This window comes from Lytechinus pictus, chromosome 3, assembly GCF_037042905.1.
Source record: "Lytechinus pictus isolate F3 Inbred chromosome 3, Lp3.0, whole genome shotgun sequence".
Lineage (NCBI taxonomy): Eukaryota > Metazoa > Echinodermata > Echinoidea > Temnopleuroida > Toxopneustidae > Lytechinus > Lytechinus pictus.
In genome coordinates, this window is record NC_087247.1 from 77,871,660 (window position 1) to 77,899,443 (window position 27,784).

At 35.3% G+C, this 27,784-nt stretch overlaps 1 protein-coding gene across 2 annotated transcripts in view; it reads right to left on the reverse strand.

Annotated features, from left to right (window-relative positions):
• The window catches only part of LOC129258032 (low-density lipoprotein receptor-related protein 2-like), a 57,476-nt gene that overhangs the window by 17,966 nt on the left and 11,726 nt on the right, over window positions 1-27,784 (reverse strand). For both annotated transcript variants that reach the window (XR_010293215.1, XM_064097760.1), the window contains exons 8-15: window positions 24,657-24,785; window positions 23,110-23,352; window positions 17,666-17,825; window positions 15,646-15,773; window positions 8,334-8,606; window positions 4,470-4,595; window positions 1,558-1,734; window positions 555-740 (exon numbers count right to left, since the gene is read on the reverse strand). Coding sequence is in view for 1 of the 2 variants with exons in the window: in XM_064097760.1 (XP_063953830.1) it covers window positions 555-740; window positions 1,558-1,734; window positions 4,470-4,595; window positions 8,334-8,606; window positions 15,646-15,773; window positions 17,666-17,825; window positions 23,110-23,352; window positions 24,657-24,785 (1,422 nt within the window). In the remaining variant the exon portion in view is untranslated. The remainder of the gene's footprint in view (window positions 1-554; window positions 741-1,557; window positions 1,735-4,469; window positions 4,596-8,333; window positions 8,607-15,645; window positions 15,774-17,665; window positions 17,826-23,109; window positions 23,353-24,656; window positions 24,786-27,784) is intronic.

Here is a 27,784-nt window from a genome sequence, read left to right on the forward strand (position 1 = left end):
GACAAGAACACACTTGTCGAAACGTCGAGATTGGGTGGTCCTTTTCAGGACCAACACTTGCCCAAGAAATATATTTCTTCGCCATGGAATCCTTAAGAAGTTACATTTATTTCTTCATTATTTAATTCATTCATTCATTTCCACTGAATGATAGCAATTCAGTGTAAATGAATGAATGATTGGATCCGCATCCTCCATGCCTCCACTGTGACAAAACCAGGATAGACCTACTATTTATTTCTCCATTATCTACTTTATTCATTCATTCATTTCCACTGAATTGCTATTATACTGTATATTCATTATTCACGTATCGCTTTATCTTTTGATTGGATAGTTTATTCACAGGCGCATTTTCTCCAGTAAAAACATAAAGTGATTGTCACCTACTTATTTGTTTTCAATTTGTTTTCAAGCAAGATACAGCTAATAATAAGAGTCTTCAGTGGATATCACTTCTTATTTCATACCCCCCCCCCCCTTCGATGGATGCCAGTGTTAAGTGAATTGAAACGTGAAAAAAATGAACAGATCTAGAATCAGGAGTGAGTTACCTTGACAGACAATAGGTGTCCCTAGCCATTCTCCACCATGTGAACAAACTCTTCTTGGTTTACCGCTCGTTCTCATGTAACCAGGTTCACACTCTACAATACAGAGCTTACCCTGATCGTATGGTGGATAACAAGGACCTGAGAATATCGCGTGGTCTGGTACATCTAATTCCGAGCAATGTTCCTCTGTTATCACAATCACAAACGTATCACATTTATCCATAATTACATAACTCTATTTTTTTTCATTTAAAAGGTTTGGTGAAATTCCAGCTCATTCCTATCTCATGTTAACATGGTTAATGTATATGACTTAAAACTGTTAAGGTGTGGTTGGAATTTAAAGAAAAAAGAATAAACAGAATTTTGCTTTCGAGATCCTGGCAAAATGAAAATTTTGCTTACTTTCCTTTTTATTATAAAAATACTTCTCAATAGTGCAATGAGATTAAATTTTAGAATATATTTTTCTTCAAAGCTTTCATATATACAATCACTAAATTTGTAAGGTAACAGATCAATGGGTCTAAAAATAATAAACATATAGAGGGGGTCTAATATCCTTTAATGTAAAATTCAATTTCTCACAAATCAAATCATAAGACAGAGTGAAAAGTCGCTAATCTAAAATGATCGATGGCACTCCAGATTAACTCATATTATTGAAACTCAAACAATTTTAGATAAGCCTTAAATGTAACTTTGGCCATTTACGAGCAAATAGAGTAGCTTACAAATAATTTCACCGCTCTCCTGTGATTAGATACAAAACTATAAAATGTATATCTACACCAAATTGGAAAAGCATATACAGGCCCACATGCAAATGAACACCTTAGAATGTTGGCTTCAAGTGGTTTGATACAACTTTTTAAAAGTTACATCACGTTTGATTTGGTTAAATAGTTATGAATAAAGACGAAGTGTGATTCTTCATCTCTCATACAGTTTTACATAATTATAAGTTTTAGTTTATTCTTTGTTTGTTTGTTTGTTTGTTCACCTCGACAAATGTCACTTTTTTCTATGTCCCAGCTGCCGCTGCTCTGGCAAATGATGAAGTCTACAGCAGGAACAAGATCCGAGTAACATATTACTGAACAATTACTTCCGGGGGATCTGTCACACGACTCTTCTACACCTCCGTACATGAAGTCCAATGGGCATTCAATGTTCAGTTCTAAGAGAAACAGTATTTTAATATGATTATGGGAAGTTTCTTACATTAGCAGATTTTTCTGGGATGTGTATTAACTGTATCAAAATTCGCGGGAATTGAAGCATATGATAAAGTCATATGCCCCCCCCCCCCAGTATAAAAAAAAGGTGTGATGAAGATATTGAGACTTTCATCACTTTATGGAGGGTGTACTTTGCGAATTATTATAGAAGAAACAATACAATCTCACCATTGAAGATTCTAGAAAAAAAACATTCGCCCTAAAAGCAAAGAATATACTCGAAATCGTTAAATCATATTTGTATAATGATAATTATTTCCAAATATGACAGCAACAGTAAATGAGCACCCCCCCCCAAAAAAAAAAAAAATAAAAAATAAAACAATAAATTGAAAGAATATGAAGAAAGAAGAATGAAGGTGCTGGTCGGACAAGGCGTATGGGGCAATACACCCCCCCCCCACACACACACATATATATACATATATATATATATATATATATATATATATATATATGTATACACACAAATTAAATTGAAATGTATCAAGTTCAGGGAAAGTGCTCGATGTTTCAACTGAAGCAGAGCGTTGTAGAAATTTTACTCACCTCTGGTCTACCAATGGTTTCGCGCCTCGATCACAGGCGGCTGATCAGGACAGGTTGCAGATTCCACTTCCCCGCATTGCCAAGTTGGATTTTTTTTATAATTGCCCACTTTAAATTGTATCGTTCCCCTTTCTTTTGTAGATCCCATATGTATTTAGATAGTTCTATTTCGTTTTGATATATCTCGTTTCGTAAAGATTTTGTGTGGTTTCTGAATCGTTCTTTGAAAGTTCCCCCTGCTAGGCCAAAATACACTTTGGTGATTGTATCTCTTTGGCCGTGTGTGACAGATGCTTTGTATATTATCGACTTGGCCAGGCAATTTCCCCGTAGAGGGCAGTCTTCCTTCACTCGGCAGTTGCATGTTTTTTCCGGAGGGTTCTCTTTTTTTTTTTTTTTCTTATGACTTTTTCGTTGTGTGATTTGATGATCGCATTTACGTTTTTCATGCAGCTGTAGCTAATTTTTACACTAGTTTTGTTAAAAATCTTGTGCAGTTTGTGTTCCTTGGGGAAATGTTTTTCGACTAGGTTGGTGAATTGCCCTCCGACGCTTTTGACATTACTGCTGTAGGGTGGGTTGAACCACGTGACGTTTCTTTGGCGTTTTTTCCTGGTTTTGTTGGGATTTTGGTTTTTGGCGAATTCGATGTCACCATGGTAACTGCTGTTGTTCAGGGCTTCCTTGTATACCGGTGCTGCGGTCTTAAATTTTTCTTCATTTGAAGATAGGGATGAAATTCTTGTTTGTACTGATGTGGGAATTTGCTTCGTGATGGTAGGGGGATGGTTGGAGTTGGCGTTCACATACATCGGGGTGTCGTTGGGTTTTCTGAAGGGTTGGTAGGAGTTATTCTCGAGATCTAAGGTTACATCTAGGTAGTCTACCCGTTTCAGGTTGGTTTGTACTGAATAAAGGGGAACGATACAATTTAAAATGGGCAATAATGAAAAAAATCCAACTTGGCAATGCGGGGAAGTGGAATCTGCAACCTATGCTTAGACGAAAAACTCATCGCAACTCACAAGAAAAACTCACTCAACCGGAGGTCCGAACTGATCAGTACATGCCGTCACAAAAGAAGGAACAAAGAACCGCCAGACCGTGAAATGCATCCATTGCCCCAACCGAGGGCCCCCACCAAATCCAACTAGCTTCAGTGTCCTGATGAGCCGCCTGTGATCGAGGCGCGAAACCATTGGTAGACCAGAGGTGAGGAAAATTTATATATATACTGTATATATATATATATATTCGAGATCAAGTGTATGGAGAGGGCCGTAGCAAAAGGGAATCTCATTGGATACACAAACTCAAAACATTAAGACCACGTGGTATAAACGCCGACCAATAAACGACCCTCTTCACCCTTTAATGAACTCACCCCCGCACACCTGACCTCACTTCACACTTAACTTTACTATAAACAACACACTATACTTACGGACCCTACGGTAACTATATATTCTATACTTCGTTACATATTGACTTACCATTACCTTGCATGTATAATTGGTTATTATTTATGGACTACAATTACTTATCTCCGTTATGTATTGCATTGTATTTACCATTGTTATTAGTAGGCCTATATTTTGTATTTTATTGGTTTAGATCCTGATGAAGGGCATGTGCCCGAAAGCTTGATGAAGACAGGTATTGACCTTGCTACGGCCCTCTCCATACACTTGATCTCGAATATAATTATGAAGAAGACCCGTATACGTACATCGGCAATATTGATCACACTTATATATATATATATATATATATATATTTATCTATATATGTATGTATGTTTATTAGATACAAATAAAGTTATGAAGGAAGTTTTGACATGAAATATAATCACATTTCAAAATTTCCGCCTTCTATCTTCCTCTATCTCTTTTTAACTTTTGAACCAACTGAAACTATACTATGATCCTAACTCTAATTCTATGCCCTCTGAATTATTGAACTCCGTGCAAGTGTCCCAGGAGCATATGTCGTGTCACCGACAGAAATAGATATACAGCTATTCATAAATTCTGTGCCCCCAAATACCGACTCTATTTTTAAAGATGGAATATGTAGCCATTGTTCTGTTGTAACTTTAAAAAATAAACGGTGGTTGATTAATTACCTGATACGCATGTGACACCATCCCTTGCCAAATCTACATCATCTGAGCATGCGCATGTTCTACCAATGGCCGTAGGTAAGCAGAGAGTTGAACAACCTCCATTGTCATCTGAACATGAATTGATACCTGTTAAAACAGTTAAATAATAATTAAAAAAAATCAAGGTACAATTTAATTTAATTCAAATAAAAAAATATTTTCTTCCATATGACATTTCTACATTTGTCGTAAACATAAATTCATACAAAAATCAGTTTGTATGAAGAATATTATGTACATGTTAGGTTTACAGAAGAAGGCGTATACCGTAAAAGCTAAGGCTTGTGGCGAGATATACGCTTATTGACATAAATACAATACAGTAAACAATACAAAAAAGGCAAAGGGCAGAGAAAAGAAGAGAAGAAAGGGAACGAGAGAGTGAGACGTGAGCGGGGAGGCGGGCATGAATTACTAAATAAGATAGAATTAAGTGTATCAGTGCGGACAAAATGTAAATGCCGCAACAACAATTGTACATGGTTCATATTTCATGTTAACTTAAAGTCAAAAGGAGACGTAAGATGGAAGATATAGGATGACGAAAGCATTTGTTTCATTTGATGCTTAAAGCTAGTTGTTAATAGAGATTTTTTTTATGTAATCAGGAATTTCGTTCCATATTGTGGGGTCAGTATAACAAATGTTGTGTTGAGAGATTATTTTTCTTTGTTTGGGAATGGATATTATTTGAGCGGGTATCAAAATGATGTATGTTGGAAACATGAATCACGAAATTTTGGTCGAATTTGAGAATTCAAACACCTGTACAGAAAATTACATTGTTGAAGTTTGTTGATGTCGTCTAATTTCAATAATTTTCAAGGAAAATACAATTTTAGTATTTGCTGGTGGTATCGTGTCGTTCGGAGAAATAATACGTCAATTTTATTTTTAAGGGAACATCATTTTTTAAGATGGGTTTGGTTTGTTTTAGCCCAGACAAAATTACAGTAATAAAGATATGGCAATAAAATGTACGCAATACAGTTTTAGGCAAGTAAAAACTTAGACGATATATCATTCAAATATTTTTTGCAACTTTGTTCTCAATTTCATTTGATGTATCCATATAAAAAAAAAATTCTTCCTCTCCAACCAAAATAACCGTTAAACAATTTTCCACTCGGCATAGTGGCGTTGCAACAGTATTTTTTTTTCTTTAACCCTCTCAGACCGGTTGCTTGCATTTATCAAACGCAGCCTCATTTTCCTGTTTGTTTTTTCTTAATTTCACTTAGTGACCAGCTGGCATGTCGTCAGTGTTTTGGTTTGAAAGAAAGTACTGACGACGTGCCCGCCGATCATCGCAATCAAACTCTAATGTTACTGTTGCGGCGACGCATTCCGGTACTCTGTTCTATTTGTTAATCATTTTCTATAATATTCTTATGTTTTATTCTTGGTTTCCCTTTTTTTCAAGCCTTTGAGGCTTTTTGGGATACCTTTTTCTTCACTATTTTTTTTTCAAATCTCATCTTAATGTTTCATGATTATATTGTATATTTATGTTCAAAATAATGTATGATATTTGTATGTTTTTACCTGTATATATTATTGAAAGAAATAAATGAGAGTATTTCCACTCTCCCTCAATACAATTAAATTACTATCAATGATAACGCCAAGAAACATAATATTTTCAACTCTAAGTAAGAATAATTTGGTTGTTAAGCTTAACCGCTGCATGGTTATGATCAATATGCCTGGTGGAGTTACGAAATATAATGTAATTGCACTTGTTATAGTTAATAGTAAGTTTGTTTGCTCAAAACCATTTAAAGCATTAGTTCAGTATGTACAGTTTCACACACGTGATACATATTTTTATCAGAATAAACACTATTTGTATCGTCGGCGTACATGATAAAAGAAAGGAGATTTGACAACGATAAATGTCATTGATAAATACAATAAACAAAAGTGGACCAAGTAATGACCATTGGGGTACTCAACATTCGATTGTCCTAAATTCAGATTGAACAGTTATAAATGGTGCATTGTTTACGATTTGATAGGTAACTGGAAAATTGATCGAGGGCAGTTCCACGAATACCATTGTTCTTAGATTGATAAAAGGGTCGTGTGGTCCAGTGGTTAGAGCATTGGACTCATAATCGCAAGGTTGTGAGTTCGAATCCCAACTCTGCCATTGTCTCCACTTTGATAAAAAGGCCCGAGAGTGATATCTGTCGTCTATAACGTCAGCCACTATGACTGATTAACCTAGACGTAAAATGTTTCATAGGTAATTGGTTATATACCAGCTTGGCGTTTACCAGCAAAATGCTGTCCTGGCGAGTTCCTACGGGAGTTACCACAAACAGAAAAACTATTATGATTAAATGTGTCAAACACTTTTGACAAGTCAATAAATATCCCTATTGCGAATGAGTCGTGCTCAAAAGAGCCAATTCGAGAAGAGCCAACTCTGTTGAGTGGTCACTACGAAATCCGTATTGAGATTCAAAAAGACACTTGTTATTTTCAAGACAATGATAGGTCCTTTTATAAATAATCTTTTCCAATATTTTAGAAAAAAAAATAGAAAGCACTGATATTGGCATATAATTACCGATCTGCTCTTTGTCACCAGTTTATAAAATCGGAGAAACTAGCGCAATTTTCATTTTATCAGGAAATACCCCAGAGGATAACGATAGATTGAAAATATGACACCAAGTTTCGCTAATTGATTCGATTATAAGTTTAACAATCTTAGGTGAGCATTCGTCAAGACCCGGATCTTGTTATCGTTTTAATTTCATCATAAAATGTAGTAAATTTGGTTATGAATATTATGCTTGATTAGCATCTTGCATAAAACTTTCGTCTCAATGTGATTTTTTTTAATTCGTTGTGTTTTAAAAGACCTACGGTGTACGTTAAATTTGTCGATTTAATTTTACTAACATATGTTACTTGAAATATTGGTAAGTGATCTGACACCGTCAGAGTACAACACTCCACCTTTATTATATAGGTCAAACTGATTTGTCAGAAAATGGTATAGCACTAGCACAGTCGACCCGTGCCTCCCCCCCCCCCCCCATTTAAGAGGCACAATTAAAATTTGTAATGTAAAAATGCCATTAAAACAGAAGCGTGCCCCCCCCCCCCCCTCGAAAGTAGAGACCCTTGTTTTGTTTGTTGTTTTGTTTTTTTTTGCTTGTAAAATTTTTCCTCGGGAAATTGCGCCACCCCTTTCATCAGTCGTTCATGTAATTTTAATTTTATTCGTGCTTGAAAAAGCTCCTTCCAACAAAAAGTATTTATTTTCTAACTAGAAACCCTTGTATGAAGTTGAATAAAACACGAGTGATTACATAAATATGCAAATCAAATGATATGGTTTATTAATTCGAAATTTTAAATTGTAAGAACAATCAATTATTTCGATTAGTTTTGCAACCTGGATAATGCAATCATTAATTAGTATAATTATGATATTAATACAAAAGGAAACTTTTTTTTTGTAAAGATATAGACCTAATAGTACGGAAGATATTGATCATCGTAATGACTGAGTGAAGATCAGAAGGCAAACGAGGATCATAACCTTCCAACCGAGAGTCGTTTGCAAGATTTTTGTTATAGGACCTACTGATCTCCATAAATTATACTATTTATATGAATTTCTCTTGTTTAAGAATGTGACTACAATGTGTTTTTTTTCTGTCCGTCTTTTAAAAATGTTATATGAGTGGTAGATAGGCAATCTACTATCTGAACTTGGTCATCATTCGTGGTGCTTCGTTGAAGATGACGACGGGTGATGATAATTGATTTTATTGAATGTTATGAAATTCATTTTCTTTAGCTTACCTGTAGGAAGAGAATTATTGGTGACTGCGAAGATGGCGTTGGGCCGGGCAAAGCTATTGTTACCAAGCACTTGTTTATTCAATCCAGTCAGTTTATCTGCTTTTAACATGTCTCGAACTCTCCAATCACTCCAATAGACCGACTGATTAATAACTGATATCCCAAAGGCATGGAATCCTTCACCAAGGTTGAGGACAACTCGACGGTCATGACCAGAGAAATCACTAGACTCTATTAAATCCAGGCCACCATCGCACCAGTATAGACGATTATCTTTAAAGGGATGAATAATAATAAGAATACTAATAACAATAACCACGGGGCGTTTTACGAAAGCATTTTTTGGATATTTTATCTGACATAATCAGTCAAAAACCATTGCGTCGGAGTGATTTTCATTCAAATCAAGGCAATAACTAAGATTCGACTTGTCAGATGGAAAAAAGAAGTTGAAACATTTTACCATGTTTATAGGTCAAGTCCACCCCAGGAAAATGCTGACTTGAATAGAGAAAAATCAAACTAGCATAGTGCTGAAAATTTCATCAAAATCGGATGTAAAATAAGAAAGTTATGACATTTTAAAGTTTCGCTTATTTTTACAAAACAGTGATATGCACAACTAGGTGAGTCAGTCGATGATGTCAATCACTCGCTATTTCCTTTGTATTTTATTGTTTGAAATACACAATATTTCATTTTTTATAGATTTGACAGTAAGGACCAACTTGACTGAACCATATAGTATTAAACAACGCTAATTCCACATGTTCAGGGAGGAATTAATCGTTGTATCAGTTGACAATGAGGAGAAAATTAGAATATTTCATATTTCATGTAATAAAATACAAAAGAAATAGTGAGTGGATGACGTCATAGTCTCATTTGCATACCAGCCAGGATGTGCATATAACTATTTTGTGAAATTAAGCGAAACTTTAAAATGTCATAACTTTCTTATTTTACATCCGATTTTGATGAAATTTTCAGTGTTATGCTTGGTTGATTTTTTCTCTTTTTATTCAAATCAACTTTTTGTTGGGATGGACTTGTTCTTTATACACAGTTTAAACAGTGCTGACATTGATAACAATTCGGTGCATTATCAGATGATAATAACTTTGAAAACTACTATAACTCGCAAAAGATGTTCAGTGATACTTGGTTACTCCTATTTCCACGTTTTATGAACTAGACCAATACTTACAGAGATATGATGGTAATTCAACAAATACCCCCAACGTGGCCATAGTTCATTGACCTTACATGACCTTTGACCTTAATCATGTGACCTGAAACTTGCACAGGATGTTTAGTAAAACTTGATCACTATTATGTCCAAGTTTCATGAATCAGATCTATAAACTTTCAAAGTTATGATGGTAATTCAACAAATACCCCCAATTCGGCCAAAGTTCATTGACCCTAAATGACCTTTAAACTTGGTCATGTTACATGAAACTCAAGCAGGATGTTCAGTATAATACTTGATCAACCTTATGGCCAAGTTTCATGAACTAGGTCTATATACTTTTTTAGTTATGCTGTCATTTCAAAAACTTAACCTTAGGTTAAGATTTGGTGTTGACGCCGCCACCGCCGCCGGAAAAGCGGCGCCTATAGTCTCACTCTGCTATGCAGGTGAGACAAAAATCAGCACGCGCTTGGTGCTTGCATTAGATGGCTAAGGTGAGATATGTATACTCTTCATGAATTCCTGAAAAATAGTCATTGAAATGTCCCTGTTTGGGGTCAATATATACAAAAAAATCAGCTCGCACTCCGCGCTTGCATTGTTTGTTCAGCATTTTTAATGAAACTGCATGGTACCTATCATGATTTTTTTTTTTTTTTGCTTATTATGTCCCTTTTTTAGGTCTGAATATCAAAAGTTTTAAGCTCGCGCTTCGCGCTCGTGTTATGGCTATTGAGCGCGCTTCGCGCACCCACTAAGTAACCACCCCAAAAATTGCTTGTGCCCCCCAATGCCCGGGTGGGGGGGGGGGTATTCTAAAAAGTCTCATAAGTTACTCATTTAAGAGAGCGCTAATAGACCTTCAAATTCGTAGACTGAAAACTCTATTAGCGCTCAATGAACTCCCTTTAGGCCACTCCCCTACTGAGCCAAATTGGCCAATGACATGCGCTCTTACAACGTAAAATTTTATCCTAGCGCGCAGGTCCTCTTCATTTTGCTGGCTTGCAGCGCAGCGCCCAGCTGCTGCAGGTGCACTGTAGGTGCACTGTGCCACGATCTTGATACAAAGAATTTTTGCTGATATATAATGCTAAAAGTTTTTGCATCAGAGATTAGAGTTCGTTACGCTCTTGAAGATAATTGTTCCTCCCTCATTCAATTTTCTTGTACCTTTAAATGTTGTTTTTAACTTTTTATTTTTTTAATTTCGAACGCGTTCTGATTTTGACACCCCCCTATTTAAATCCATTTGTAGCTTTCTTTCTTTTGTTTTCTTTTACATTATTTTATTTGCCTCTGTCTCGGGGCCCTGCTCGGGGAGGTGGATTCTTCGGTAACATCAAATCCTGCTTATTTTGAAAATATTATCAATTAATAAAATTATATGGGAAATCTTCTCCAACAAAATGCTGATTTGAATTTAAAAAAATTAAAAATCAGACAAGCATAATAAAGCCGAAATTTTATTAAGATTTGATGTACAAAAGTAATGACATTCTAGATTTTAGGGACGCATCATTAAATCTCCGGGGGGGGGGGGGACGGAAGTTTGGGTTGATGCAATTTTCCCCCTTTTTCTTTGAGCAATTTTTTTTTCTTTACTCCATTTAGACAAGGGTTTTTTGCGGCTTTCATATGATTTGTCAGTGGAACAATTTTTAATTTACTCTGATGAAGAGTCAAGATTTTTTGCTCATATAGCAAGTCAATTTTTTTTTAAACTTACAGCCCCCCCCCCCCCAGATATCTAATGGTGCGTCCCTTAAGGGCACTGCACACCTTACGACTGGTCTCCGACCCGATTTCAGAATAAAATGTAATAGAATTTGATGCTAATATTGAGACTTGGAATAAGTTACTGTGTAATGTTCGAAATCATCGTACGAATACCTATGATCAAATTTGTGACTATGCTATCATCATTCTTAGAATAAAAGCGAATGTAATATCTAGTCGTAATGACGTCATAGCAGTCTTACGATTAGCTACGATTTTAAACTAATTTGGACTTTACTCCAAAATAAGGGCTTGCAATTTTTCAAAATTGTTATAATATAATTATTTCAATTAATTCTAACCTCAAATAAAATGATATGTTCCATTCACATCTTCAGATAATGAACAAAACGTGATTTGTTCCAAAATCGGGTCGCAGACCAGTCGTAAGGTGTGCGGTCGCCTTTATAGATGGGGGAAAACGAAGGCATCGCTCATACACTATTTTTTGTATTTTATTCTACGAAAGAATATTCATTTCAGTACTAGAGGCGTCTATTCTCATTTTATAATGTCGGAAACAAAGTTTGATTCATCCCTGAACGTTGCTGCACCTAGTGATTTGGCAATCTCAATAAACTGTCAATGAAAATAATGTGCAAAAATAAAATACTGTATGATGCCAATAATAAAAGAAAATATAGATAAATAATAGTCATATTTCCCGTATTTAAAATATTAATTTTTCCCTCTTTTCTAATTTATTTAATACCAAATATATTCCCTATTCCTTATTTTAGGTCAACTTCTTTCTATAAAACTTTCTTTTCCTTTATTGTATTCCCTTTTTATACCTTTCTCCTTATTTCTCTTCCTTCCTCCTACTTTTGGTCACAGTAGAAAAACGATTTTATTATATTTACTAAAAATGAAAGTCACAATTAGCGAGAGACGATGTGTCTTAATGGACCTTTTATCACCATTATCTCCAAATTTGGAAGTCCGCTAAAATTAATGAGCGATATGAGACTTTTCAGAAAACCAAAATTCTCGTAACTCAATTGATGCCGTGTTTACACTTAATCGGGTTTTGAATCGGCTCGCGGTTCTGAACTGCGAGCCGATGCAGCATCGGCTTTTTCATAGCGTGTACACGCGATTAACTTGCATCGGCTCGCGGTTCTGAACCGCGAGCTGTAACAACGTGTAAACGCAAACCAAAAGCCGATTCTGCATCGGCTTTTGGTTCTGAACCAAAAGCCGATCAAGTGTAAACACGGTATAAGTCTTCGCGCAGTCATAACGCGTACTATTGCAATTGCGCACAACGCACCCCTGCCATAAGGAAAGAGGCAGAATACCGCCCCTGACCTACGGTACCGGTACGCCACTGGAGACTTGCAAAGATGCATCCTTACGTACATGTTACATAAAATGAGCTCATTGTAACCGCTATGATGCATTTTCTAAGTTATGATGACATTTCAACAACTTAACCTTAGGTTAAGATTTTGATGTTGATTCCCCAACATGGTCTAAGTTCATTGACCCTAAATGACCTTTGACCTTAGTCATGTGACATGAAACTCAAGCAGGATGTTCAGTAATACTTGATTAATCTTATGGCCAAGTTTCATAAACTAGGTCCATATACTTTCTTAGTTATGCTGTCATTTCAAAAACTTAACCTTAGGTTAAGATTTGGTGTTGACGCCGCCGCCGCCGTCGGAAAAGCGGCGCCTATAGTCTCACTATGCTATGCAGGTGAGACAAAAATCAGCACGCGCTTGGTGCTTGCATTAGATGGCTAAGGTGAGATATGTATACTCTTCATGAATTCCTGAAAAATAGTCATTGAAATGTCCCTGTTTGGGGTCAATATATACAAAAAAATCAGCTCCCACTCCGCGTTTGCATTGTTTGTTTAGCATTTTTTTTATGAAACTGCATGGTACCTATCATGATTTTTTTTTTTAAATGTGCTTATTATGTCCCTTTTTAGGTCTGAATATCAAAAGTTTTAAGCTCGCGTTATGGCTATTGAGCGCGCTTCGCGCGCCCACTAACACCGTGTTTACACTTAATCGGCATTTGAATCGGCTCGCGGTTCTGAACCGCGAGCCGATTCAGCATCGGCTTTTTCATAGCGTGTAAACGCGAGCAACTTGAATCGGCTCGCGGTTCAGAACCGGCAATTTGCACCACCAAAGTAGTAGGTTCTGAACCGCGAGCCGATGCAGAATCGGCTTTTTTACTACGTGTAAACAGAAAGCCGATTCTGCACCGGCAATTTGTGCGCATTTCGATTACTTTACTATTGTGACGTAATTGTAAGCGCACTGATCCAGAGTTGTCTTTATTATGACGTATATTGTAGGTATGCGTATCATTTCAGGTTTTTGCATCGGCTCGCGGTTCTGAACCGCGAGCTGTAACAACGTGTAAACGCAATCCAAATGCCGATTCTGCATCGGCATTTGGTTCAGAACCAATTGCCGATTAAGTGTAAACACGGTATAAGTAACCACCCCTCAAAATTGCTTGTGCCCCCCGATGCCCGGGGGGGGGGGGGGGGCGTATTCTAAAAAGTATCATAAGTTACACATTTGAGAGAGCGCTAATAGACCTTCAAATTCGTAGACTGAAAACTCTATTAGCGCTCAATTAACTCCCTTTAGGCTACTCCTACTGAGCCAAATTGGCCAATGAAATGCACTCCTACAACGTAAAATGTTCTCCTAGCGCGCAGGTCCTCTTCATTTTGCTGGCTTGCAGCGCAGCGCCCAGCTGCTGCAGGTGCACTGTAGGTGCACTGTGCCACGATCTTGATACAAATAATTTTTGCTGATATATAATGCTAAAAGTTTTTGCATCAGAGATTAGAGTTCGTTACGCTCTTGAAGATAATTGTTCCTCCCTCATTCAATTTTCTTGTACCTTTAAATGTTGTTTTTAACTTTTTATTTTTTTTATTTCGAACGCGTTTTGATTTTGACATCCTCCTATTTAAATCCATTTGTAGCTTTCTTTCTTTTGTTTTCTTTTACATTATTTTATTTGCCTCTGTCTCGGGGCCCTGCTCGGGGAGGTGGATTCTTCGGTAACATCAAATCCTGCTTATTTTGAAAATATTATCAATTAATAAAATTATATGGGAAATCTTCTCCAACAAAATGCTGATTTGAATTTAAAAAAATTAAAAATCAGACAAGCATAATAAAGCCGGAATTTTATTAAAATTTGATGTACAAAAGTAATGACATTCTAGATTTTTGGGACACATCATTAAATCTCCAGGGGGGGGGGGATGGAAGTTTGGGTTGATGCCCCTTTTTCTTTGAGCAATTTTTTTTCTTTACTCCATTTAGACAAGGGTTTTTGCGGCTTTCATATGATTTGTCAGTGGAACAATTTTTAATTTACTCTGATGATGAGTCAAGATTTTTTGCTCATATAGCAAGTCAAGTTTTCTTTTTTAAACTTACAGCCCCCCCCCCCCCCCCCAGATATCTAATGGTGCGTCCCTTATAGATGGGGGAAACGAAGGCATCGCTCATACACTATTTTTTGTATTTTATTCTACGAAAGAATATTCATTTCAGTACTAGAGAGACGTCTATTCTCATTTTATAATGTCGGAAACAAAGTTTGATTCATCCCTGAACGTTGCTGCACCTAGTGATTTGGCAATCTCAATAAACTGTCAATGAAAATAATGTGCAAAAATAAAATACTGTATGATGCCAATAATAAAAGAAAATATAGATAAATAATAGTCATATTTCCCGTATTTAAAATATTTCTTTTTCCCTCTTTTCTAATTTATTTAATACCAAATATATTCCCTATTCCTTATTTTAGGTCTACTTCTTTCTATAAAACTTTCTTTTCCTTTATTGTATTCCCTTTTTATACTTTTCTCCTTATTTCTCTTCCTTCCTCCTACTTTTGGTCACAGTAGAAAAACGATTTTATGATATTTATAAAAAATGAAAGTCACAATTAGCAAGAGATGATGTGTCTTAATGGACCTTTTATCACCATTATCTCCAAATTTGGAAGTCCGCTAAATGAGCGATATGAGACTTTTCAGAAAACCAAAAGCCGATTCTGCATCGGCTTTTGGTTCTGAACCAAAAGCCGATCAAGTGTAAACACGGTATAAGTCTTCGCGCAGTCATAACGCGTACTATTGCAATTGCGCGCAACGCACCCCTGCCTTAAGGAAAGAGGCAGAATACCGCCCCTGACCTACGGTACGCCACTGGAGACTTGCAAATATGCATCCTTACGTACATGTTACAAAAAATGAGCTCATTGTAACCGCTATGATGCATATTACTAAAATTTGCACCCTTCCCCATTTGAAAAAAAATATATAATTCCTCTATTACTCACCTTGAAAGTCTAAAGTTAACCCGTTAGTCCATCTCAAACCTGTGTCTATAATAACTCTACGCATGTTTCCATCCATGTAAGATCGTTCAATCACCGCACTACTCCGCCAGTCGCTCCAAAACATTATACTGATTTAAAAGAAAAATAAATGATAAGTATTTCATGAATCGTTTGTTTAAAAAAAAAAGGTTTTCATCTATAAAGAATAGTTTAGGTAATTTCCGGATTTTTCAGGTGAATACTTTTATACCCAATAAGATTAAACATATCTTTAACACAAAACTGTCTGTAGTATTGTTCGCAAGAATCTAGTGGCAAGTAAAAGGCAACGCTTATTAACCATGTTAACTCTAGATTAACATATGGTCAAGCTATCCGCCCTTCCAGAGGAGAAGCAAAATAGTAGATAATCGATGTAAATTTCTTAGTCATAATAACATGGTTGACTCGAGTTAAAAATTCGATTTGGTAAAAAAAAAAAAAAAATTAATAAGTTGCAAATAACGACAAGCAAGTGGAGCGCCTCTGGCAGTCTCACCTGCATCGCGCGATTCAATATAGCAGCAGTGCTGACTTTGAAAAATAATAATTATTCACACAAAACACCATTCATATAATGATACAATACTACGTTCATTGACAATAAATGACATTTGACCTTGAGAATGCGACCTAAGACTTATTAGTGATACTTGATTACCCCTTTATCCACATTTCACAAACTGTATCTATAAACTTGAAAGTTATGACAGCAATCTAATAATTACCTCCAAAATGGCCACAGTTCAATGACCTTTAATGACCTTTGACTTTATAGTCATGGGACCTGAAACTCGCATGAGATGTTTAGTTATACTTGATTACTCTATGTCCAAGTTTTATGAACTAGATCCATACACTTCTAGAGTTATGATGCTTATTCAACAAATACCCCCAACATGGCCAAAGTCCAATATCCTTGGTCGTGTGACCTGAAACTCGCACAAGATCTTCAGTGATACGTGATTACCCTTATGTTCAAGTTTTATAATACACTTACAGAGTTATGATGGTAACTCAACAAATACCCCCATTATGGCCAAAGCTTACTGGCCTTAAATGACCTTTAACCTTAGGCATGTGACCTGAAACTCGCACAGAATGTTCAGTGATATATACTCTTCTGTCCAAGTTGCATGAATCATATCCATAAACTGTCAAATTTATGATGGTAATTCAACAGATACCCCCAACATAGCCATAGTTCATTGACCTTTGACCTTGTTCATGTGACCTGATACTCGCACAGAATGTTCAGTGATACTTGATTACTCTTATGTCCAAGTTTCATGAATCAGATCCATAAACTCTCAAATTCATAATGGTAATTCAACAGATACCCCCAACTTGGCAAACGTTCATTGACGTTAAATGACTTTTGGCCTTGATCATGTGACCTGAAACTCGCACAGGATGTTCAGTGATACTCGATTACTCTCATTTTTAAGTTGTATGAATCAGATCCATAAACTTTCAAAGTTATGATGGTAATTCAACAGATAACCCCAACAAGGCCAAAGTTCATTGACCTTTTGCCTTGATCATGTGACTTGAAACTCAGGCAGGATGTTTAGTAATACTTGATTGACCTTATGTCCAAGTTTCAGGAACTAGGTCCATATATTTTGTTAAGTTATGATGACATTTCAAAACTTAACCTTAGGTTAAGATTTGGTGTTGACACCGACGCCGCGTCGAAAAAGCGGCGTCTATAGTTTCACTCTGCATCGCAGGTGAGACAAGAACTATGAGGTGCAATTAAGAAGCATTTCCGACACATTATTCCTTCTCGCAACCCCCACCCTCATATAGGTACCTTCACTTGAAAGGGGATAAAGCAAAATAACGAGGAGGTACAATATCATTGACTTATTTTGATGTTAGGGGGATTTCTTATATCTAGTCGAAAGTGTTATTAAAGCTATTGCCCTTCCCTAGATGCAAATCAGATAATAAGTCACCATCATTATTTTTCTCTTACCCTTCAACTGGATGAAGAACTATAGCTCTCGGTTTAACAAGATTTTTAACAAGCGTTTTACGGTCTAATCCATCTAGCGTTGATACAGATATAGAACGCATAGCAAGATCCGTCCAATAAACCAACTTTGAGATAGAGTCCACAGCAATGCCGTCTGGTTCTAATATATGAACAAAATTTGTAGGACAGTAATACCGATGCCGATATCCAAAAATAAAGAATCGGATTTTCATTCATAATTTGTAAAATGTATTAGGTACTAAAGTTCAAACTCTACTAGGGGCAATACGTCATAAAAAAACTCTACTCTTTCCAACGGAACTTGCTTGGAGTTACCCCCCCAAAAAAAAAAAAAAAAAAAAATAATAATAATAATAATAATAAAAAAATAAATAAAAAAATAAATAAATAAATAAAATAAAAAATAAAAAATAAAAAAAAATAACAATGAAATCAAATTTCTATTCTCAATTTTTTTTTTCTCTACATATGCTCTACATCACCCATATATAAATTGATCCATAACTGTCAAGTAACACTGAATAATTCATGATTCTTGCTTGCTTGAACTCTGCTTGAACGAATGGTAAATCTTCATAAAACCCTGTTTAATGTACGTTTAATGAACGTTTATTTTGTACTGACTGGCTACAGTGGATATGTGAGAACATGTAAAAGGACATAGGGAGGATTTTGCAACATGGAATTGTGAACAATATCAGAAATATGAAGTTCCTCTTGTGACAGAATGATACCAGATTGCTGTCAACCATTGACTGTGGTCCCATGTATGCATAATTTGGTTGGTAGATATATATACTCTTCTCCTCCATTCATTGCCCTTTTGGGATCAAGGCACTGGCCTGTGGAGTTAATCCATATCATAGCTATTGTGTGAATCCATCCTCATCAAAGTTACCCGTTGTGAACACGGATAATCCCCGGCTAATACTGTACAGTACCCTGGAGGAGAAAGAAAGACATTGAAGTGGATATACTCAAGTCTGTTACTGCATGTAGTATATATATGGTTCTTCATCATAGTTATGGCTGGGAAAGGTAAAAAGGAAAGGTAAACAAGTGCTGCTACTCCTGTTCAGGATACAGAGAGTGATTTCTGTGAACAGATAAGTGAAGAAGTAAGAGACTACTTCAAAAGTGTGCAATTCAAGAAGTTATTCAAAACTTCCTTGGGAGAGGCTGTACATAATGAAATGATCAAGCTCCAAACTCGACTGGAAGAAGCAGAAGGGAAAGTCTTGGAGATGGAATGTAAAGTGGATGAAAAGACAGCTATCATTGAGTCACTACAAATACAACATGAGCGTGATTCAGAAGACATTGAAAAGCTGAAAAGAGAAATGAATGATGCAGAGCAGTATTCGCGTCGTAATTGCTTGCGGTTGTATGGAATCGCCGAGAAGCAACACGGCATGCATGAGGATACTGACCAAGAGGTGATAGACCTAGCAGAAAAGAAACTGAACATAAAACTTGAACGACATGAGATTGACAGGTCACACCGAATTGGAGCTCCAAGAAATGCACGAAGTACTGAAGGGAAAGCACCATCACCGAGACCTATCATCGTGAAATTCAGCACATATCGTACAAGAGATGTCATCCTGAAAAGTCGAAAGAAACTAAAAGGAACTCACATCGGAATAGAAGAGGACTTGACGCTGACGAACCGCAACCTGTTGAACAAAGCAAAAGATGAAGTGAAAGTAAAGGACAAATTAGTCGCTGCCTGGTCTACTGATGGCAAAGTCATCGTACTGATGAAGACGTCCAATGGATCAACTGTAAGGAAAAGAGTATCATCAATAAGTGACCTGAAGAAACTCTAAATGTGAACTGAGAAACTCGAAATGTGAACTTAGAACGTCAAACGATAGGAAAAGCTAGGAATATAAATACCAACGTTTAGCTACAATTCCTTGTTGCACCCTCATTACATATTGTGGTATTATTATCTACTAATATTCTACGTTTGTAATGTCGAGTAAATGTAAATGTTTTTTATGTCGCAGGCATCCAATTTCTACTTGTGAAAATTGTATATTGTGTAAGAGTACATTTCAAGATGATTTCTTGAATGATGACAATGATCATTTTTATGACTATACTCCTCATGATAATTTTTGTCCGCAGATACATATTGAAAATGAATACTACACACCAGACGAATTTAAAAGTGATGTTTTAAAACATTACAACCGGTCCTTTTTTAAGGCATATCATTTCAATTGTCGTAGTCTAAAATCTAACTTCGATGAATTTGTAAGTACGGTTGATGTCATACAAGACCCAATGACCATAGTAGGAGTGACAGAAACTTGGCTAAGGGACAACGAGACGTTATACTATGGCATACCCAATTTTGAATTTGTTGCAAACTGTCGCCTGGTCAAACGAGGTGGTGGAGTTGGATTGTATATCCACGAGAATATGAAATTTAAAAGGAGACCAGATCTTGATGTTCTTTGTGAGAGTCTGGAAAGCATTTTTATTGAACTATATGCTAAACATAAAAGATGTGTAGTCGGTGTTATGTACCGTCCACCAAATAGTAACTTTCAAGATTTTCTTGAGAAAGTTGTTCAAAACCTCGATGCAATATCAAACGAGAAAAAGGAATGCATTATTATGGGAGATTTTAATGTAGATATAAATAACAGTAACAATCCACTTATGTTTGACTTTCTTAATACATTTATTTCTTACTCCTTTGCTCCACAGATATGCAAACCAACTCGCATTACAAATACATCTACTACAACTTTGGATAATATTTTTTATAACAATTCTGATATTGCTGTGAAATCTGGAATTATCACAACTGACTTCAGCGATCATTTAACACCCTTCATGGTCACTGAATTTGATAATGTACCAACCAATGACACCCATAGTTACACTAAGCTTAATCTAAGTGAAACAAATATTGCTTTATTTTGTACCAAACTGGATTCAATTAACTGGGAATTCTTGAACTCTATACAAGATGTGAACAGTATGTATGATACCTTTATATTCTTATATAAGCAATTGTATGACGAATGTTTTCCTGTTATTACAGTTCGCAATAGATTGAAGCACTGTAAGAAATCTAAACCATGGATATTAAAAGAGACTAAATTATTGATAAAGCGTAAAAATAGGATATTTAAGAAGTTTGTAAAAAACCCTTCCCAAGACCTGCATGAAAAATACAAATGTTGTAGAAATTGTGTGAACAGCAAAATAAGAAGTGAAAAGCGCACTTATTATTGTAATAAGTTTGCCACCGCTAAGCGTGATATGAAAGCAACTCAACTAGTCAACGATGTCTTGAACAAAAGAGAAACAAAACAGAACAGTGTACGAGAAGTTGAAGTTAATGGGGATAATATTTCAGACAGACTCGATATAGCTAATGCCTTTAACAATTTTTTTGTACATATTGGACAAACTGTCCAAGATAAACTCAGTACTACGTGCACAGAAACTGAAAATAATACGCATATAGATATTTCACAGTGGTTAAAAGGAAATTATAGATCCTCTGTATTTATCAAACATGTTGCTACTAATGATGTTATATCAATTATAGATAAGTTAGATCCAAATAACAGTCCAGGCTACGACAATATTCATCCAAAAGTTCTTAAAAAATCAGGCTATGCAATTGTTAAACCTTTGTGCAATATTATCAATCTTGCCATTGAGAAGGGCGTCTTTCCTGACTCGTTAAAGATTGCCAAGGTGATACCTATTTTTAAAAAAGGAAACAGATTTAACTAATCTTTAACTTAACTTTTAACTAATCATCGTCCAATATCAGTTTTATCAGTTTTTAGCAAAATATTTGAAAAAATAATTTACAATAATTTGATATCTTTTATTGATCAAAATGACATTTTATATCGTCGGCAATATGGTTTTAGGCAAGGTTATAGTACTTTCCATGCACTTATTGATTTTACTGAAAAAATTGCTCAATCTTTTGAAAGGAAGAAATTTTTAACTGGTATATTTTTAGACCTTTCTAAGGCATTTGATTGTATTGACCACGGTATTTTAATTAAAACAAAATGTATTTTTACGGTATAAGGGGTATTGCTTTATAATTAATTACACATTACCTAAATATTCGAAAACAGTTTGTAAATATTGATAATTTTAATTCTTCTTCTTTAGACATATTACTTGGTGTTCCTCAAGGATCAGTACTAGGACCCTTATTGTTTCTTTTATATGTAAATGACTTGCCAAACGTTAGCAATATTTTATCTTTTATCTTATTTGCTGACGATACAACCCTTTTTCTTGCCAGTAATGACCCTTCAAACGTAGGATTTTTAATCAACTCTGAACTAAGTAAAGCGCATTCCTGGTTTCTTGCCAATAAATTATTGATAAATCTTGAAAAAATTAATTACATAATTTTTTAAACAAAAAACAGGAAAATTAACGAAGACTTGATTAAATTGCATATCAATAACAAAGAAATAAATAAGGTAACTTCATTAAAATTTCTTGGTGTTAAAATTGAAAATAACCTTACGTGGAAAGACCATATTAATGAAATATCGTATAAAATGTCATGTGCAGTTGGTGTTATGAGTAGACTAAAGTTCACATTGCCACCTTTTATTCTCACTAATTTATATAATACAATGATCTTGCCTTATATAACCTATTGCAATATAATATGGGGAAGCACCGCATCTTATTTATTACAAAAAATATTTTTAATACAAAAACGTGCAATAAGAATAATCACCAATTCAACATTTCTTGCCCATACAGACCCATTGTTTCGGAAGCTTACAATTTTGAATACATATGATTTACATCGCTATTTTGTTGCTTGTTTTATGTATTCTTATTCTAAAAGGACTTTACCTGATATTTTTAATGATTTTTTCACCCTTAATAGTATTATAAATATGTATTCAACAAGAAATATCAATAACTTTTATCTGCCAAAATATACATATAATTTTTCTAAAACTGTTATTGGATACAAAGGACCTGTCATCTGGAATGATTTGCCATCTGAAATTAAAACTTGCCCCTCACTAATTACTTTTAAACGTAAATATAAATCATACCTTGCCAATTCACCATCAGTTTTTAAGTAAAATGGAGCCTTGTTTTTTTTTTTAAATGTTTTTCTTTTGTTTGTTTATGTTGATGTTATAACTGTTTAATCACCATTTATTTGTTTTATTTTAACCAATGCGCGGAACCAAGGGGGATTGGCCTCGATAGGTCTTTGGCCTTTGCCAATCCCCTACATCCACTGCATGTTGGTGCTACTCTTTCTATTGGAATTATATTGATTTGTTTATGTATTGATTGTTTCTTATTGTTCATATAATATTGTATGTTGTATATTTTTTTATGGATGTGAATAAAGTGAATTGAATTTAGGAAAAAGATATCAGTTTTCTTACGTCCAATATTTTCTATTGCTATAGTTTCTTGCCAGCTTCCATCGACGGTAGCGCGGTTGACCTCTCGTTTTTTGACGTCTGTCCAATACACCATATTTTCAGCCTGGTCGAAACCAACTCCAATAGGGTTTTTTAGCCCATTCAATCGCAGTGCCTCAGGTTTGAAATTGGAGTTGATGTTCACCTGATATATACCACGATGATACGTATCCGTTACCAGGAGGAAGTCATGATCCACCAAATCTAAAAGAAAGAAATGGGAATACAAAGTGATCTGAAAATTGAATAATAAGCATGGCCTCACCCTAGGTAAGTAATGTATGGCTATCTACATCGTATTTGTAGTTTTTTTTTCTTTAAGGATATTGAGTAGATTCGGTCAAAATTAGGCTTTGGGAAAGTTGTTTTCTAATTTGCCAATTCTAATGCCAATTCTAATGCCAATTCCTATTCTCAACCCATTGAGAGGTTTCAAAGAACTTCAAATTTGCAAAATAAAGTTTTTCGTGTCAAATCTTTTTATTGAATCGGCTTGTAGATACTAATAGAAATATTGACCCTTATTTACCCCCTCCCCCCTCCCCCCTCGACAAATTTCGTCATTACGCTTTTTTTTTTTCTTCTTCTTTTTTTACAATCAAGACTTGCGCATCTTTTGAGACCAAGTTTGCGAAGTCCGGGTACGCGGTTCCGAAATAACGGAACATTTTGTTAGCGCGTGTCAGTCCGAAAATTGCTCAAAAACGTGATTCCGTGTACAAAGTCAATGCAAATCTGTTTTTCAACCAAAAATCATAAATGTATGGATTATATGCTCTTTGTGATCGCAAAAAGGGTCCTCGACAAAGTTCATCGGAAATATATTATATATAAATATATATATATATATATATATATATATATATACACATGTATATATAAAACAAAGCTTTGAAAAACAAAAAATACATAAGAATTTTAAAAATGAAAAAACATACGAAATTCATTGTATTTTGGCAATTTTTGTAGACATGTTAGAAATGTAAGACTTGATACTCTCACCAAAAAATAACATTCTACCAGCTATATAAAGTGAGTTAAAGGCAAAAATATGCACACACAAAATTTAGGGCCAATTTAATACTTTTATTTGTATAATTAATTAATTAATAGGAAATATGTACAATTATTTTTTTGGGGGAAATTTTACAATACAGTCTTGTTATTTACATCCGGCTCTACGCGCTGCAAATTTTCGCTGCGATCGCGCAATCAACGGCTGAGATCTGGGGGCCGAGACACCCCCCCCCCCCGTAGGCCTATATCCTGGCCTGTATTAGCCCATTTGAAATAGGGTTAAGCTAGATAATTAAAAAAGAATAGATACTTACTCATGGTAAGAGATGAAAGAAAAAAAAATGATGTCATATTCAGTTACATTTGCTCCCTTCATAGTCAATTAAATGGGGAAAATTAGGCATTGATTTTTAGGTTCCTCGGACAAGATAAGATTACAACGTTTTCATAGAAACTAAACTATATAATTGAATTTGAAGGATATAACATACTTGACTGACAGTCTCTACCGTTTTCAGCTAGATTGTATCCCATGGTGCAACGGCAAACGTATCCGTTCGAATGATTGTAGGAATTTAGGCATAACTGTTGACATCCACCGTTATGAGATCTACATGGATCTAAAACAGAAAATATTTTAATATTCTTGTAAAGAACAAAATCCATATCATTATCAATATATTCATTGTTTGTATTCCACTCCATGCATATTGCAAAATGCAGCTGCGCGTATTGTAACTCTATACCGTGTTTACACTAATCGGCTTTTGAATCGGCTCGCGGTTCTGAACCGCGAGCCGATGCAGCATCGGCTTTTTCATAGCGTGTAAACGCGATTAACTTGCATCGGCTCGCGGTTCAGAACCGGCAATTTGCACCACATAAGAAGAAGGTTCTGAACCGCGAGCCGATGCAGAATCAGCTTTTTTACTACGTGTAAACAGAAAGCCGATTCTGCATCGGCAATTTGTGCGCATTTCATTTACTTTACCATTGTGACGTAATTGTAAGCGCACTGATCCAGCGTTGTCTTTATTATGACGGATATTGTTGGTGTGCGTATCATTTCAGGTTTTTGCATCGGCTCGCGGTTCTGAACCGCGAGCTGTAACAACGTGTAAACGCAAACCAAAAGCCGATTCTGCATCGGCTTTTGGTTCTGAACCAAAAGCCGATCAAGTGTAAACACGGTATATACATTATCATGATTATAGCAAGTGCAGCCACATCACCCCTATTTTTCTTCTCTGGTTGCCCATGAAAATCCTTCTTTTGACTTTATAGTCAATGGAACTTCCCCCAATTACAATAGGTCTTTGATGCTTAATTACCAACCCTCAAGAAATGTACCATCCTCATCATCTAATCTCTTACAAATTCCAATTGCTAAAAAATCATGCGGGGAACGGGCCTTTTCTCATGCAGGGCCTTATGGGCAGCTAAAAGGGCCAAAATTAACAATCTAAAAAAATAAGAAACTCTCAGAAATAAATGTAGTACCCCAGTCTTTCAGAAATAAATGCAGCCTCTCAGAAATGAATTATTTTAATGATAACATAATTATATCCCCGCAAAACTGTGATTGTGTTTATTTCCAAGAATTGTTTTAATGAACTTATGATTCTGCAGTTGTCTTTATTTCTGTGGTTGCTTTATTTCTGTAGTTATCTTTACTTCTGGAGTTTTCATATTTTTGACATTGTTTATATTTGCGAGGTCCATTCATATACTGCTATTTCAATTACGATATTTTTTTTCTAAATGTGTCCTATAATTCTAAATCTTTATCTATGATTGACAAGATTTATTTCAGAGTTGTCTTTTATTTCTCAATTACATCCATTTCTGGTTAAATACTTTTATTTCTGACTTATGTACTAGGCGTCCAAAGTAATGTATTCATTTCTGATTGTTATATTTCTGAGATACTACATTTATTTCCGAGAGTTTCTTTATTTTTGAGATTGTTAATTTTGGCCCTTTTGGCTGCCCAAAGGTCCTAGCCTGTGGAATTCTCTCCCACAGAGTTTGAAAACCCAGACTTCAGCGACCACTATCAAGGGCAACCTGAAAACATACCTGTGTAAGAGTGCTTTTTGATAGACACTGACTTATTGTTCAGACATGTATTATTATGTAAATAGTGTTTGTTGTTCTGCTCTGAAGCCCCTTGAGCATCTCATCAAGATGGAAAGTGCGCTATACAAGTATCATGTATTATTATTATTTTTAAGAACTTGGATGTTTGTTACACATCAGTGAGTTTTAGCCAAGAAAGAGTAAATATAATATTACACCTGAAATAATTATGAATTAACAGACCAAAGCAATACAATTGCGAGTTTTCACGAGCCTAATTATAACAGGGAGCATAAAATATTAATTCGACCGAACCCATTCCCAAGATTTTTTTTAATTTTTATATTACTGATTGACAAAAGAGTATATGTATGATTCGTCATTGAACGCTTATTCTAGGAAGGTCAATCACTGAATGTCCTTTGTCCAAAAGGGAAGCAGGCCTGGGCGGAGGATTGCTGCTATTTTACCATCTCAGGTAATTAATAAGACACGGTCATAAACGTCGATTTATCTTCGAACTGAATAGGTCAACATTCCTATTCTGGTTAGATAGTAAGATATATTTCCTATTCACTGGTAAAAAGCATTAATCTTTCCAATTTAGTCCTTATTTGTATAACTTTGTAAGTCTTATTTTTACAAGTGTCATCGCGCAATCATTTCTCCATGCATGGAGAAACGATTGTGCAGATGGCTACATGGGAATACTAGATTCAGGTTGCTATTTATTTTTACACCCGGGACAAAAAAAAGGGTTAGCATGGTTAGTGTTCGGTCACTATATTCAAAATTTTGGTGTCATCTGATAAAGACGGCTTGAGATAATCTATCATTACTGATCAAACACCTCCTTCAAATTTTTAAACATGATTTTGACAGCTGTTTCCAAAAATGAAAATGTTCTTCTTTATAAGCACTGTGTTGGCCTGTTTAAATCTGAGTTGAATGATTTTAGACTTTATCAAGATTGAAACTGCTTGAAAGTCCTTATTTTCAAACTCACTCATACATCCCAAATTCAAATTCAACCTTCAAGTTTCATGAACTATTATGATGAAATTTCAAAAACTTAAACTTGGTTAAACAGGCGAGACACCAACCGCAACTGATTCAGGATAGGTCTGACATGCTGAAGTTATGATTTAACAATATGTCGCATATAGGCATGATATAAGGACAAATTTACCGCAACAAAACATTGATTTAAAAAAGCCAAAGAGCATAAGACTGAAATTTCATTAAAATCTGATGTAGAAATGTATGACACTTAAATTTTCGCTTAATTTCACAAAACAGTTGTATGCGCATCCTGGTCGGCATGCAAAAGCACAGACTGATGATGACGTCACCCACTCACTATTTTATTTGCATTTTATATATGAAATTTGAACAATCGTATTTTTCTCCTAATTGTCATGTGAAATATGATTTTATTCCTCCCTGAAAATGTGGAATTACCATCATTTTAAAAGTTTATGGTTAATTTAAGTCGGTCATGAATGAGTGATATTTTCGACTTTTTCATTTGCATATACCT